Source organism: Phyllostomus hastatus, unplaced genomic scaffold (assembly GCF_019186645.2).
Source record: "Phyllostomus hastatus isolate PE091 unplaced genomic scaffold, TTU_PhHast_1.1 phas_scaffold_1066, whole genome shotgun sequence".
Taxonomy (NCBI): domain Eukaryota; kingdom Metazoa; phylum Chordata; class Mammalia; order Chiroptera; family Phyllostomidae; genus Phyllostomus; species Phyllostomus hastatus.
This window is the reverse complement of record NW_025334004.1, coordinates 3985143-4002345: the sequence shown is the minus strand read 5'-3', so window position 1 is coordinate 4002345 and position 17203 is coordinate 3985143. Positions and strand designations below refer to the sequence as shown.

General features: G+C 39.9%; 1 protein-coding gene across 1 annotated transcript in view; it reads right to left on the bottom strand.

The window, feature by feature from the left end:
• Positions 1 to 278: 278 nt before the first annotated feature.
• The window catches only part of FAS (Fas cell surface death receptor), a 34405-nt gene continuing 17480 nt past the window's right edge, over positions 279 to 17203 (bottom strand). The window contains exons 2-9 of the mRNA XM_045854694.1: positions 11776 to 11887; positions 8009 to 8146; positions 6826 to 6934; positions 5129 to 5187; positions 4913 to 4981; positions 3652 to 3710; positions 2683 to 2707; positions 279 to 1937 (exon numbers count right to left, since the gene is read on the bottom strand). Coding sequence (XP_045710650.1) covers positions 1600 to 1937; positions 2683 to 2707; positions 3652 to 3710; positions 4913 to 4981; positions 5129 to 5187; positions 6826 to 6934; positions 8009 to 8146; positions 11776 to 11887 — 909 coding nt within the window. The 3' untranslated portion in view covers positions 279 to 1599. The remainder of the gene's footprint in view (positions 1938 to 2682; positions 2708 to 3651; positions 3711 to 4912; positions 4982 to 5128; positions 5188 to 6825; positions 6935 to 8008; positions 8147 to 11775; positions 11888 to 17203) is intronic.

Here is a 17203-nt window from a genome sequence, read left to right as displayed (position 1 = left end):
CCAGTGCCTGACATATAATCCTGCTATAATAAATCCGCACATAATGAATACTAGCGTGCTGTTCGGGAGCCGTGTTCTTGGCAGTGATGGCCTGTGAAGGGAGTTTCACGACTAAGAGGGGTCTCAAAGGGAAATGCCTCCTGAGAGACCAAAGAAAGCACTGAAGACTCATAAATAGGTTATATTTAGCTGTAGTTAGAGAAAATGCAAACAAACAAAAAAACAAACCAAAGGCCCTAACAACAACAACAACAACAACAACAAAGAATAACCAGAAATATCAAAAACATAATTTTAATTAAATATTTTTACATCTATTTTACATTTTCAAACATAAGGAGCAAAAATCTCCCATCAATGAAAATTCTTTAGGTGGTTCTAAGCATCTGTCTTAGTTTTTAATCCCCTTCCATTTATATCAATATAAATATAAATAGTCTTTATGAAAATTAACACACATTTTGTGAGTTCTTGAGAAGGGGAGAGGGGCTTATGTGTCTAAGAAGTTGCAGGACATAGCAAAAACAAGCCCTAAAGCCTGATGCATAAGCTGCACTTGTAGCAAGAGAAATATGGGGAGGTCCTGACTATTTTGTGGGGGACAGAGCAAAAGAAGAGCCCACTTTACCAGCTTTGGTGGTAGAACACGGGTTCATGACGTGCCAAAAAATGACCTCCGTGCAAGCAGAGACTCTGAGTCTCTCCAACCCAGGCTAGAAGCTTCGAAGAGCAGCAACAGATCTCAGTGGCTGTCCATGTTTCACAGATGAGGCTTCCAAGTGTGAGAGGTAGAGGCATTCGAGATGTACATCCAGGGAAAACAATGGGGAGGTGGTAGAGCTCCAGGAACTCATCCCTGATCAAAATGTTTTGGCACTTGAGAAAGAAGTTGATTATATTTGTATGCCAGTAAAATGCCACACAAATATAAAATTTCAAGCATGATAATCGAGTCTGCATTTTCCACGTGAATGCGAAATTAAAACAGTTCACAATGAAATGCCAATCATCTATGAAAAAATCTTCGAAGTAGAACCTTACTGAAATTCCGCACTCAGAGGTATACACCAGCATTCCCTAAATATACTGAGTCATAAACAAAGTTTACCTATACAGTAGAATCTCCAGCCTCACCCCGGGGCTGGGGAGGCAATTCAGAGGCAAAGTCGTCTCTCCGGTAATTGTGACATTGCTTCAGGAGGTCATAGCTTCTATTGATTCATGGATGGGATCAGCCTGTAGACAGATCTTTGTCATCACGCACAGTAATGGTGTTCATATCTACAGAACACACATTAGATACCACACCACGATCCCAGTCTTTTGTCTTTGCAAACACTCCTATTTGTATACTTAACACACCCCTGCATTTATTCTTCACCAGGTCTGTTTAGATTTTAAACATCCCTGAAGACACAAACATGAGGTCCTCTAGACCTGTAAATATATTAGCTGTACATGTCCAGTAAGTGAGGAAAAAACATATTCACTAAACAGTCAAGCAATATTTGAAGCCTCTGTTTGTCGAAAACATATTTGAACACTAATTTTCCTTGCTGTTGATTATTATTCTCGGAATGGAGTTAGTTGTTTTTCACTTTAGACCAAGATTTGGCTTTCGTTTTCCTCATTGGAGTTAGCATTTTCATGTTTATCAGCATTGTCCTTTTGGATTGTGCCTTGAATTTCCTCTACAAGAGCATGAAGATTAGCTTTTTGGAGACCTTTAATCAAAGTGGAATATGCATCTTTTTTCCCGTGAAGTTGATACCAATTACGCAGCAGCTGGACCTTCTGTTCAGCTGTATCGGTGGGGTTGTTATGTTTGATTTCATCAATTTTGGCTTCGTTGATACCATTCTTCCGAACAAACTCTTTCACTTGATTTATTGTCATTTTTTCAGCAATAGTGATAATATAGTCATTCAAGTTAATGTCTGAAAGAAAGAGAAGAGCTTCTGAAAATTTGTTTTTTTAAATGAAATTACCGTCACTGAAAACCTTGTATATTTCTCCTCTTACAGTAAGTACTTAAGAATACAGATTAGTCCTGTAGATCTAAAGAGCTGATAGGGAAAGAGAAACAGCCTTGCCTTCTAACCCGACTCCTCCTATATCCCCAGTAATTTGCTCTATGACCTGAGCAAGAAACATAGCATTTCTGTATCTTCTTTTCTCATCCATAACAAGGTCGGAAAAGATCACTTCTAACATCCCCTGTGGATCTGATGTTCCATGGCCCACAAACCTAAGATGCAGCCAAAGAGTTTGTGATCATCTTATCTTTGAATCACAGCTCAAAAAAGGGAGCTGAGTACAATCATAAATGTTGTTACAGAGCTGGAATACACCAACAGTAACTGAGTCTATACAATTCAGAGTAACCTCTAAGTCAATATAAGAAGGAGTTCTATAACACACCTAAATGTTTCTAAAGGAAATTTTTCCTAAGCCTCAGCATTTAGTGTCTTATTGCTACCTGATTCACCTTTAACTAGGAATATGAGTTATAAACTTAAACCACCTGAAAAGACCCTTGATGATAGCAGGAAGATCTGTGAACTTAAGGAACAGCAGACCCCACAATATGTCACTGAAATTAGGAACATTTATTTTACTCTCAAATTAGCCTGTTACTCCCTTGGAAGCCACCTCTGTGAAATAAAATGATAAAAGCCTTACCTGTTGAATTTATTGGGATCATTTCCTGGGGAGAAAAAAATAGGGATGGAGAGAGAGAAAAATAAAAATAGAATAGTCTAAATGTAATCTTTCAATTCTTCCGTAATACTGAAGTACAATCAATTGCTTCAATCAATTGCTTGATATATACATAACATTAGCTAGACTAAGTGATTAAGGATTCTTTCACCACTCAAATTTTTATTCTGAAAGATCTCAGCATTGCCAGAAACTAAAGAATACTGGCTTATTTTTTATACACTAAGGAACTCAGGGAATTCGTGGGTTGTGATGCAGTGACGTTTCATAGAGACTCGCAAAAACAAACACAATAAACGCATTCATTCCAAAACTCTCTTTACTATAACTGTTCTTATTTTTGACATCAGAAAATGGTTTAAATTAAAATTGTTTTGTTCTACACAGATTTAAGGGAGCTATACTGAGCCCTAGCCCCAAATAAGAAATTCATTATTCATAAAGTGACCTGGTTTTTCTCCCCTGTGTAACTTTTGCTACTTGAAATGCTTTGATGCCATGTTGGAAAAAAATATGGCAAGAGCGATGGTAACAAGTGGCTGAATAAAGTTAAGCTGCACATTTATAACGGGATTTAAGAGAGCTCTCTCTGTGCCTGGGCTTGGATATCAAATTCATGCCCTGAGAAAGGGTGTTTCTGAAATCTCTCTGCAGGGATAACACCAGAGTGGAACATGGTCCTTGGCCACATCCCCTTACCAACTCACTGCAAACACCCTCCCACTGAAGGCCTTTGCTCACTCTTAGGCCATGTGGAGCTGGCTCCTAAACTGGGCCTCACACCTTAATCACATTTGATGCCCCTAATCACGTTTGATGCCCCAGCACACAAACACAATTAATGTTTACTTTTAAAAAGTAACATATAAAAAATTGAATTACTATTTTCTCTGTGTTTCTAAGAAAGCTGATGCACATTTCAACACTTACAATATTTGGAGGTACAGATTCATGGTGACCATTTTTATTCCGGAGGCATTTTCTCACAACTAAAAGATCAAAGAAATTTCTATCAAACCCCGACTCAGCCTTGGAGGAAGCACTACTCTAACACTAGAGAAGTGTGAGAGAGAAGGAGAAGTTCATTGAAGCTTAAAGTGACCAAACGTCCCCAAGAGACAGCATTATCCTGATTCTGGATAATCCCACCCCACCAGGTCAAGTGTCCTAGAGATATGTCACATCTTAGTTGACATGTCCAGTTACCTCCCAATGGCCTAGCCTGAAGCTGGCTTTTGACTTCACCATTGATGTCATGTGTTGTATGACATCAACATTACCTCTGTTCAACTCCGAGCTGGATGTCATGGCTACAGCAGGGCATAGAAGCAGAGGACAGGGAAGTTGACATCAACTTGCCATGAAGTGGCATTTAATGCCCAGAAATTCAAGGACATGCACTCACAAACAACTCAAGTGTGCACACTTAATAAATACGTGTCCTGAAGTCACTAGGGGCTGGAAGAAGGGAATCTGCAGGTCTGCGAGCATGTTCGTGGTGTTTAGACAATGAACGTGTGTTTTTGGCTGAACAGCCTCTAAAGGCCACTCTTTACCTTCAGTGGAGCTGAAGAAACAGAGAAGGAAAAACGGGGTGCTTCTGAGTGACTGAAACTGCACCGCCCTGTGTGTTGCAAATGATTTATATGGATTTTTCTGTAGGAATTATGATTACATCCAGTTTTGGCTTATTGGCTGATTTTACTTGGTATTTAACTTGCCTAAAATGTATTGCACAGTATTTTAAATTATGGTGGAGAACGTATAAAAAGATCATGGAGTTTGAACAAGGCTGAGGAAGCACTGAGAGAAACGATGTATCAAGTGTCCCCTGCAATGCCTTTCCCAGGAGCACCCCTGCATCTCGTGTTCTCATAATGCAATCTCGGTGAACAGCGAAGGGTTGCTGGTGATTCTTGGACACCCCGGCTGCTGCCTGGATGAAAACATAGGGACACCGGGAATACCCACCCAGTGTCCCCAGATGGCTGCTCAAAAACAGTAGCTGAGGGATAATACAATCTATTCATATTAGCTCTCATGGGTGCATTTAGTGTCAGGAGTTAACAATGTAACAGAGCTAGCTACCTACCTGGTAGAAGCTTTCTTATAGGTAGGAGACAGAGGAATTCTTTGAACAAGTATTTCCCAAGTTATTTCAAGGTGCAATTTGAACAAAATGAGAACTTACACCAATAAATTAGTCCGAATATTAGAATCCCCAGGGGGAGTAACAACCACAGTAAGTAGGTTCTGGATCCTGTAGATTGGAACATTGGACATTTTACATGAAAATAAGCAGTCTGTAAGATCAAACAAGGTTCTCTCAAAGAAGCCAAAGGGGTTGGGTTTTCTTTGTATTTTACTATGGGAATAGGAGAAAGGAGAATATACTCATAATAACAACCTTCTTTACATTTGGTGTCGTGGGTTGGTGTGCATTTCTCATCGACTCCATATTCACACCTAGAAAAAGTATAGAAGAGATTCAAAAAGCCTGGCGGACTGAGTCCTTGATCATTTTCAATGACACACTATAAATAAGGGGCCATTACGCTCATTTTTGCATCTCCATCAAACACATTCCCTCAAATATTTCTAGAGCAGCCTCTAACACTGGTAAAAATTTATAACATAATATGGATGTTTGGATGAAGAAAGAAAGACTATGTTTTAAAATACTCAGAGTTAAAGGAAGGTAATAAAGAATTGACAGGAAAAAGGCTGAAATAGACCCTAACATAAAATTGGCAATAAACTGTGTTCTTAAAATACCAGGAGGCAATCATAAACTACAAAAGCAATTTCAAAGAAGTGTCATAGAATAAAAATGGCCAGACAATAATCAATGCCCACAATGCTGCCGAGGGAGCCTACTCAGCTGGCCTGTACAGGTTTCCCTTTTCACTGACAGTCAGATTGTCTGAATTGAAGCTTGGCTCCGCCCACTATCTAACCAGGTGAGCTTCAGCAAGTTACGTAACCAATGTGAGCCTGGTTGCTCACCAATAACATGGAGATAATATTACCTTCTGAAGGGGTTATGGTGAGAAGAAAATTAAATCAAGACTATGAAATAACTAATATTATTGGACTTATATTAATCCCTACCCATAATCCCCACTTATTTTTCTGGCATCATGAAGGCTGTCTCAGACACTTGGCACTAGAAAGGAGAGGCAAGGGTAAGTGCACATGCCCTACATTTTTTCCAGTAAATAACAGACATCAGGCATGATGCCCCTACATTTCAAGCCTACTAGGTAACTCCTACATATTTCCTAAGATGAATTACAAGTTGAAAAAGAGGCACACTGATGTCTTAACAAAGTAAAAGCTGTTTTTATAATATATTACGCAAACTGATCTTCACAGAAATGAGACCAATGAGACAAGTGAGCATTACTTGTGTCCTAATGAATGAGGAAACTGAAACCTCAGAGAGGTTTAGTGATGTGCGTCAGCTCACTCAGTTAATCAGAAGAAAAGTGAGGCGCACAAATCAGGTTTTCTAACTTTGGGTCAAAACCAAGCTCTTCAGCATGAAAGACAAGGCCCTTCATGATCAGGCCCTGGCTCCTTTGCTATCTGTCCCATGCTCCAGACGGGTACCGTGTTCTCCAGACCTTCCTCTGTCTCTTTGTAGCTGCTGTTTCCCTGTCTGAGGTGTCCTTTGGATCCAGGTGCACCTTCCTTCAAGACTCAAGCCATGTGTCATATCTTCACTGCATCTCCCCAGGCAGGGCTGAAAGGTTCTATATAACTCCTAATACCCTAGGCGCTCCTGATGCTTGCCACATGGCCTTGACTCAATAACCACGCCTTTTTTGGTTCTCTCTGCCCTAGTCTGAGAGCTTGGATGCCAGCAATGTGTCTTGCTCATATTGATAGTTTAAGCAGCCAGCAGTTGTCAAGAACACAAGAGGGGTTCAATACCTGTTTGGAGACTGGCTGTCTGAATGAGCAGATGGGTATCTAGTTGTTTGGAGGCAAAGCAAGCCTAGATCCCAAATTCTTGGCTCTCAGCCCATGTTGCTTCCCACTAGCAAGGCATTATCTCTCAAGGTATATCTAGTGTTTTCATCAAAAAAGATTAAAACTTACGTGCTGCAAGGGTCACAGTGTTCGCATAGAAGAGTGTTACAAAAAAAGTTTGGTTTACATCTGCATTTGGTATTCTGGGTCGTTGTACAGTTTATTTCCACTTCAAAGCCTAGAAGACCGATTTGCAGACTATTAACCACAGCAGCTAGTTATAAATGCACTAGGAACATAACGGGCAGGCGCTGCGTAGACTTCTGAGATCCGCCACTTACCAGAGCCGCCGCACCATCGTGCCTTTACTGACGCAACTGGTGTTTAAATGCACAACAGGCAACTCCAGGTTGAAATGGTTGAAACATTTAGCAGAGTTTTAAGTGGATAGACAATCCAGCAACCAAGACAGCCCCCCCTTTGCTTTAATAGCTCCCCTGCTCTTCCAGCCTAAAGCCAGGTTACTCAGGCATGGCTTGTGGACCAACAGCATCAGCGCCACCTGGTAGCTTGTTAGAAATGAAGATTGCTGGGTCCCACCCAGGACCTACTCAAGCAGACCAAGGCCAAAGCTCTCACTTAGAGATTCTGATTTAATTGATCTAAGGCGGGACCTAAACATTGGCATTTTTCATAGCTCCTATGTGATTCTAATGTATAGCCAAGCTGGAGAAATATTGCTTTAGAGCTTGAGACAAGAAAAACATATCCCCAGAGAGTCCTTAATGTCAACCAGAACTGAGAGTACTTCCACTATATTTTAATCTGGGGCTATCAAAATAGATTGGGATATTCATGAAAATTCAGGGCCCCAACTGGAATGACCAGAACAACCAGATCCCCAAAGAAGGTAAAGCATCCCACCCTCTTCTCGGGATCCTCTGTCCTTGGATTTGAAGGTTTCTGAGCTCTTTCTGGCCATAAACAAGAGCCATTACATAAAAAACATAAATCAAGGCAGAAAAGAAAGGTTTCTGCAGTTTTGATGGGAGCTAAGGAGCTTTGTTCACAGGGTTCATATTTAATCAGTCTGCTACGTCTGGGAGAATTGCCTAGGCTTGGCTCCTAAGTGTCTAGACCAGCGGTTACCTCAGTCCCTGGTCCTGCTTCATTCACCCCAGTCGGCCCCATCCTGTCCCTCCCTGTATGCCAACATAGCACCAGAGTAGGTCCCCATTTCCAATTGTATTACAAATGATTCTACATGGAGTACTACAACTGGTCTCTTTCAATTGCTTTGTAAGACACTTACCTTGTTCTCCATCACAAGTTTTGCATCGTCTGCATTTGTTAGAATAATGTTTCGTGTCTGTGTACTCCCGCCCTTCTGGGCAGGGCTCACAGAATAGCTTGTCCCCGTCAGCCTTGCAGTCACTGCGTTTCCGTTCACCTGCCCAGAATAGAATGGAGCAAGTTTGGACGCCACAGCATGGGGAATATGTAAGGATGGCAGTAGAACTCTGCTAACACAGGGGGAGTTGGCTAATCTATGAATATAATAGAGGAGATGGTCATTGTAAAAATCATGCCAGGGACAGAAAGTCTCCAAAGACAACAGCTGAAGGAATGACTGAAGGAAGATAGACACAGAAATAGGATGATTAACAATAGGAACATGGGACAGGGGAACAAAAGAGGCTAGAGTGACCAAATGCACTGGGGAAAAGAATGCCTTACTTACATTTTGGTGGGGAGAGGAGAGGTTGATGGGTATGTATTCATGGCGGTTGCCAATGGCCATGACCTAAAGCATTCACCTTACTCTGGCTCCTCATTCTATTTTCCAAAGTCCACAGATTATGGTGAGAGACAGTGCAGTGCAGGGAAAAGGGCATTGGGTTCTAAGGGCCTCAGCCTAATCTTTAGTATCCCTAGGATCTCTAACAAAGTGCCTACTCTCTCTGAGCCTACATTTCTTCATGCCTTTGATGGAGACAATAATCCCTCTCTTGCACTGCTTCCAGAACTGCACAGGGCCTGCCTAGCAAAGGCTCACAGCCCTTTTTTTCTCCCCTTTCTTTCTATTCCTTTGCCAGTAAGGGTCAGAGTATGTTGTGATGGGCAGGTAGGAACGTATAACAAACTCTATCATCAGATTTGTTATCATAAAGCACACAATTTCAAATAATATTCATATTTGCTTTCATTTACTTCAAAAATAAAACAAGTCATTATATTGCTATTAGTGAGCATTATACAACAGTGCCCCCTCCTGGAAATTTTATGTATTTAACAGCTGTTTATTAAAGGCCTATTGTGTTCCAGGCACTTCCTGGAAGCTGAAGGCACTACAGGAAGTAAACAAAGCCTTAGTCTTCCAGGACTTCGTATTCTCACGGGAGAAGAAGGCACGCACGAATAAATATATGACATCAAGTGGTGATAAGTGCTGTGGGGAAAACTAGATTAGGTCACAAAAATAGAGAATGAGAAAGAAGGAGACAAAATAAAATGGGGAATCAAAGAGAAAAGCAGGACTACTGACTCTAATTACTAATGGCATAACTAATTAAGAAGAATAAGCAAAGTCCAATCTGCTCTTCTCACATGTGCAGCAGGAATAATTTATGCTATCTTTCCTAGGTACACCATTTCTCAACAACCTCAGAGGCTTGGTTTTGATAAAACAAAACAATACTTACTACATAATCAAATTAATTTAGACACATATGATATTTTAGTAAATAAAGATAATATCCATCAATAGAAAAATTAGGCAAGCCATGGAAACCTGGAACCGAATTCAAATACAGTGCATCGGGGCTTTATAACATTGTGGCAATACTTAAAAGAAAACCAAGCCAAAGCACAACTTTATTTGCTTGCCAGTGGTATTATCTTGGTATCTAAATGAATTGTCCTCTTTGACGAATGACTTTTCTTTCTTTCTTTCCTTCTTTCTTCTTCTCTCTCTCCTTCCCTTCCTTCCTCTCTCGTACCCTCTCTCCTCCCTTCTTCATCCCTTTCTTTATTGGTGGAAATAAAATTTAAAGACACCAATAATCTGTATGAAAGGCTTTCAAGATTTTTATGATTTTCCATTGATTTTGCCCTCACTTAATTCATCAGCTCAGTTTATCAACTTTAGTGAAGTTCTCCAAAGCATTCCAACTAGTTTTCACAGAAATACAATCTGTATTTCTTTGTATTTATATACCATTGGTTATATAATATTTAATTATAACATATTTGTGTCACAACACCAATAAGCATAAAGAGATGTGGAAGCAGTTTGAATACTGATACAACCTAAAATGGAACAAGAGGGAATAGAAGTAGAAGGCATGCTCAGCAGGTGTGGGGTGCCACCCAGGGTGTTTTAGAGATGGAGCAGAGAGAATTAGTTAATTCAGCCAGCAGATCAGTTAGAAATCCCTTAAGGGAATCTGTGTCCATTGAGAATTATATTAGAAATATAACAGAAAATGAGACTGTGATTGAACATAATATTCCAGCCTTTGAATACTCCAAAATTTACTTAGTTGCACATCGATGGGTTGCACATCATTGGGGTGACATAAGGAAATGTCACTTGTTCAATATTTTCCTTTATTTTGACTATTTTCCTAAGACATTTTCTTGTTAATCAAGTACTGTATCAGTAGGTAAAAACTTTTCATGTTTTTGATCCACATATCCAAATTTCTTTCTTAAAAAGAGCTGGTGGTATATGAGAGTTCTTATCTCAAAAGCAAACTTCACCAGGGCTGAGAGCACTCTTTAAATGAATGTAAAAGAAAGCAAAACAGAAAAAGCAAACAGACAAAAATCCTGAACAGTTTGAAATGTGAAGCATGTTATCTTTGTTTTAATTTGCATTTTAGGTTCAAAAAATATGAAAGATTTGAATTCACAGAACAAATTGATTGTGGTTAGCAAGTTATAAAAAGTCAAGAAGCCCCTCCCTCTCTCTCTCTCTCTCTTTCTTTCTTCTTGTATTTTTTCCCAGTACCATTTAGTCCCCTTATACACCGTCCCCCCAGCAATCACCACACTGTTGTTTATGTCCTTGAGTGCTTCTTCCATTTTTACTCCATCTTGTCTAGCTGTCATCCTGCTCTCCATCTATGAGTCTGCCCCCATTTTCCTTGTTAGTTCAGTTTGTTCATTAGATTCCACATTTTTTGTTCCTAGTTATGGAAGAGTAAATGAGTTTAAGTATAAAGGGATTGGATTATAAGAGAGAGCTTCCATTAGGGTTATTAAAACCTGGGCAGGAGGCCAAGGAAGAATGGCAGAATCTTCTTATAAACAGGACCCATGCCTGTACAGCAGCCTGAGTGCTGAAATCCTGGGAGGCCAACCATGGCCCCGTATGACAACCCTTTATAGTTCCAGCAGCCTGGCACATAAATCCGTGAATTGTTTTCCTTTACCTTCCTGTCTCACTTCACAAAGCAGCAAGAAAAGATTCATATCTGTATGAAACAGTGGTCAATGTACTCCATGTTGAAAAAAGCTTGTGCAATTGCATTTCGTTTAGCTTCCATTTTGCTGATGTTTAAAGGATTTCCGATCTGAAACTGGTTTGCATTTCAAAATACTGATTTTAAAAAACCGTCGGTTTTTGTCTGTTGCTTTTCCAGCTCAGCTAGTTATTAAGCTGCAAAATGCAAATGTATTTTGCAGGCTTCAGTGTTTTCTAATTGAGGAGAAGTACTGAGATACTTGCTTTCAGAGTGCCACAATTATGATGCATTCTCATCATTTCTGATGTGACCAGCCTTAATATTCACAAATGAGTCTCCTTTTGTTAATGCAAAATGAAACTAGGTAGATAAATCTTCTCATTTCAGACATACGTATCATTTGTAAAGTATATTTATTTATTCCCTCGTCAAACAGGTGTGATAAAGATGAATTGAACTGGTCTCAAGAAAATAATTTCATAGTTTTCTATTTTTTCAGTAATGCTATCATGCAGGAGAGCCAAACACTGTAAAAATATTTTTCATTATTACCACACGGTATTTTCCACCCCGGTTGCCACTCTGATTGCCGGATGTATGTGTAACATACCAGGAAGACATGGCTGACAGCAGAATTCGCCCTCACGCTGTTGGCCGGCTGGGCACCCAGCCTCCCTTTTAGTAACATTCTGACTGGATTCCAACAGCTCAGAAGTAAGTATCTGCAAAAAAAAAGCATGAAGAAAATGTTATTGAGTTCTGAACTAAGTAACTTGGTAAGCAAGGACACATCGCCCAAAATGGCTGTGTTTGCCGTGGTACACAGGCAAAATCAGTGTTGGGGCTCCATCCTCCTACCCACTCACTTCCAAAAACAGAGCAGATAGATCCATTGAATGGCAGTCCAGATCTCGGGTTCTCTAAGCTACCCTAGAATCAGCATCATAAGTGGTAGGAGGTCTGGTGACAGTGGGTAAAGTCACTTAAATTCTTTTTTTTTTTCAGTCTGTAAAGTAGAAATAATCTCTTCTTCATAGGTTTGTTAATTGAATGGAATAATGTACTTAAAGGTCTTAGCACAATTTCTGGCTCATAATACACATGGGCCCGGTAAGCACTATTATTAATTATTATCGTTATTATTATCATAAAGTTCCGCTGAGGGGCATCATAGTAGGGTAGGGAAAAACATGAAATTTCAGTATGAATGCTGTTTGAATCCCAGCTCTGCCACCAACAGTGCTGCTTCAGGCAAGTTATATAACTTCACTGACGCTCAATTTCCTGATCTATAGATGTGAAAGGTAAAGGGTTCTTGTGAAGATAAAAAGTGATCATTTCTTCCAAACCTGGTACTTAGTTTATAGCATGTTCTGTTTCTTCCTTTTTCTATACATGGCCATAGAACCAACAGTTTTAATTCATGCTTCCTAGTTACCAAATCATGCGATAAAGCCAACACAATTTTCTTCACTTTTATTCAGAAAAAAAAATGAACTTCACTTAATAGAAAACCAATTTTAATCTGTTTTTATTCCCTTCTTCTGAAGACAAATGCACATAAGTCTAAATGATATTTGTGTCAAATTTATCTGTTACAGACTAGAGCTCCTTAGAAAAATCAGCCCCTAAAAATGTTTGGAAGCACTTGGGAGTGATTTCCAGTTGATTCTTTTCTCAGGTTCCCTAGCATTTATTTTTTATCTCTCCAAACATAAATTCAAATAATCTCTCATCTTATATGGAATAAGAAAATTATATTGCTAAGTACCACAAAATCTATTAGTTCTGAGGATTTTTTTCTCAAGGTTATTTTTCATAGTTTTCATCGTGTATATATGTTTTCATACCTTATGGTACCATAATAATACTGACATCTTCTGAGTCAAGAGAACTAAATGTTCCACACATGTAAGTCACTACCACAGGGGTCCCTACCTCTCCCATTTTAGCCCTTTGCCCTGTGTTATCAATGCCTGTATTCCCTTCACGTTACGGGATACCATGGGACTTACACAGAAGGAGAGATTACACAGCCACGAAGATGTGGCTGACCACTTTTCTTCCTGAGATGAAGGTATTTCAAAATGCAATACTAAAATCCAGTCTTTCAAGATGGAAAATGCCACCAAAATATCAAGAAAATAGCTGACTTGTTTGGGGTCGCTCATTAGCAACAGATAGAGAGCTGGGCTTTTCTAAGTCTCCTAACTAGTATGACAGTGTTGTTACCCCTGCACCCAAGAGGCAGGTGAACTTTCTGCAGAACACAGCTCACTTTCTGTATGTGAACAACTCCATGTAGAGAACAACTGGTACTAAGACACAGATCTAAGGAATTATGCCGAAATATGCTGGCTTTCCTCTCAAACAGCTAACTCTTGAATCCAACTGACATTTCTTGAGCACCTACTATGTGCCACGTTCTGGGACTAAAAACATAGATTGTAACCAAAAACGAACGTTAAGTTTCCAAAAGTAGATTTGCACATGGGCATGATATGTGTAATAGATTAATGACTTGGGAATGTTTTACACATTACATTTGCATGACTCATTAAACACGTTTGAATCGATGATCTTTTCATGCAGCTTTGAACAAAAAATTTTATTAGCCTCTATTTATCTTTTCAGGATCATAGTTCGCTACTTCTTACTTTCTCTACAGGTCATCCTATCATTCTAACAATGTTAGCCCTTCTTCTAGATCAGAAAATGTATAGCTAATGAATAATAATTAAATTGGTCACTCTAAAAAATAATAATGTGATTGAAAGCATACCAATTGTTTAATCGCTAAAATGGGAAGGGCTTTCAAATGAAAATCATTCCAATTTTTAAGAACTTTTTCCACAACTACCTCATTGTTCTATTTGACAGCCTGAAATTAAATATACTGACCATTTAACACTCTGGACACTGACAGCACATGAAAATTCTCCACTCACTGTAAAAGTCATTCTGTAGCTAGAAGAGGTCTGTGAGTCTGGTTTACAGTAGTCAGAGGGAATGAGGCTCTAAGCAACGGAGCTGAGTAGGAGCAATTCTCTTCTGTCAGCAGCCACCTCAGCTGCTGTGAAGAGGGTGTTAACAGTGAGACATCACTTCTCTTTCAATTCTCCTTTCTCTCCAGAAACTGGAGAAAATGGCACAGATTTAAACTCCAAGACGTTTATAGGTTTTGAGCTCGCCAAAACTGACAAGTCAAAGGCACTCAGACTTGATACCCAACAGTGTGTGAATGTGTGTGTCCTCTGGCCAGAGGGTGCTAATTTCATCTACTATTCACGAGACTACAGCATGAGCAGGCCCACAACCCCCGGGTTAAAATGATCAAGTGCTCAGGGGAGTAGCACGGTGTACATTTGCGGAGTGTTGCATTAATGCTATTTCTGAAAAACTGTGCATGTACTCAGCGTTCTGGGGGCTGGCTACAAGAAATGTACTTTCCAATTCATTCTGTTTTATTTTTGAAGGTTTTGATTGAAAATCAAAATCTACTGACCAAGATACAATCAGAATTTGAGACACGCGAAACCTGGAGCAGAGCAGGGAAGAGCTGCGAACGTCTGGACTGTGAAGCACAGATACCAACCTCCTCTCATATTTGCTCACCTCTGCCTCACAGAGTCAAATTTCTGGAAATATTTTTTATTTAGTTCAGCATCCAAAAATTATGTCAAGAATGAAAAAGAAAGATGGGCCTGAAGAACACATTGTGACTGCTGCCTTCCTTATACGATGTGAGCGGTGCTCCACACAGCTTGTATTCTTAACTATTTTTTTGCATTAACTCAAAATTGCAGTATGCAAACATTTAACCCGAACTGTCCAGGCAGAAACTGGGGCATTTGGGCTGTGACAAGGCCAGAAACCCACAAAGAACTAAATGATCTGAATGTTCGAAACATTTTTATCAGAAAGGCTTTTGAAAAAGCCAGAAAATTGGTTAAATCAAATCTCTGAAATGTGAATAAACTAAGGTAAATGATAACCAAATGGGGTAAAACATGAGAAATAAAAATAATTTTAAATAGTCATGGTAATAAAGATTAAAAAGAGAAACCTCAATTGTATATACTGCTGGGAATAAAAACATTAGCTATTCCATTAATCAATTAACTAGTTGAGTACTTACTACGTGTCAGAGAGATATCTCAGAACAGAGCAGGGAACAGATAAAGACTCTGTTCTCGTAGAGTGTGTTGTGAGTGAAATGTATTAGTCGGTGTTCTCCAGAGAAACAGGACTGAGGGGGTTCATGTGTGTATGGAGAGAGAGACAAAGAGACAGAGAGTGAGATTTTAAGGAACTGGCTTTTGTAATCCTGGAGGCTTGGAAAATCCAAAATCCAATGGGGTGGGCCAGCCAGTGGGGTTCAGAGAAAGCAGTCCAGAGGCAAAATTCCTTCCTCAGTTGTCCTTTTAAAGCCTTTAACTAAGTGGATCAGGCCCACCCATATTATGGAGGGTAAGCTGCTTTACTCGTTTATCTATTTAAATGTTAATTTCTTTTTTAAAAAATACCTTCAAAACATCCAAAATAATGTTTGATTGAATAGCTGGGTACCATGGTCAAATCACACTGACACATAAAATTACATCCCCTAGGGGAAGAAATACATAGTTTGTCAGAGAGGAATCGTGCTATTTGAAAGCATAAAGCAAGTGTGATGTCCTGGAGAGTTCAAGGGCTGGTGCAATGCTGTTTCAGAAAGAGTGCTCTGGGAAGGCCACTAAACAAGAGGATGTTTGGGCAGCTACATGATGGAAGTGCAGGTTGTGAGCTGTGGGGGTGGATATCCAGGAAGGAATTTCTAGGCAGCTCACACTCAGAGGAACTTGGCTTGGCCAAAGTGGAGAAGTATCTGAGGTCCTCAGCAGAAACATCATTAGCAGCTTGCTATCAGGATAACTAAACATTAGTGTCTCTGGAACCACACAGGTAATTAACATTTTAACACTGGACACCGTAGTGGAATCATATGGCCAACCATAACCACAGATGCTGCAATCGCATAGAATCTTGACATGTCAAAGCAGAAAGGGGCCATAAACATTTGTTCAACTTCCAGATAGGTTTTTTTAAAATGAATTTCCTTGAGTTTTTCATTATCTGCAGGATTTTAATATTTTCTGCAAACCAGAAAATGTGCTTCTATCTCTCCTGAATCATTTATGAAAATAAATGCCAAGAGCACCAATCCTTAACAGAGTTGTTCACCTATTCTCTCATGACATTGTCCGGCCTTTTACAAAGTCCATTGACATATATGGATCGCTTCATGGTAGTTACAATAAGCTACTATGCATGAGAATTCTAAGTGTCTTACTTTATAGTTGAGAAAGCTGAGCACAGAGTAGATTAACTTGTCCAATAATCCATAATTAGGAGTGGTTACGGGAGGATTTGGCACTTCTAGCCCAAATCTGGGCTCTGTTTCAGATTCACAATTAGTTTCCTAATTATTTTTCTTACATGTAGGCACGCAGACAACTCAATTTGTTTTTAGACAGTGGTTGGCAGAGTTGGCAGGGCCTAAGTGTTAGTGTACAATGAACCTTCAAAGCAAATGCATGTTGGATGTAGGTGCAGGGAGGGATGGTGGGGTGGGGGCGGTGAGGGTGGTCTGGCAGAAGTCAGTCCCAAGCCCTCTGGTCTGGGAAAACTGTGGCAGGATCACCAAGGCTGGGGTTCTGGCTGGCAAGAGGGCAGAACGTTCCAGCCCTGCTCTGCAGTCTGGGAGGAAGCAAGAGTTTCCCTCTGACCAATCTGGGCACTGACTGTCCGACAACAGCGATGGTGTTCCCGGAGAGTGCAGTCCCTTGCAAGGGTGGGGACCTGAAAAGTACAAATACTTAGAGACCGGAAATCCTCCTGCACTAGAATCTTTGAATTTTCTCCTTTGGAAACACTTACAAACAGGGCTGCCTGAGAGTTTGCAGCTTGTTTTAGATGATGAGAAACTGAGAGAACAAATGGACATTCATTAATTATCTGCATCAGTGATGAATCACTTTTCATAGCAAACAAGGTTA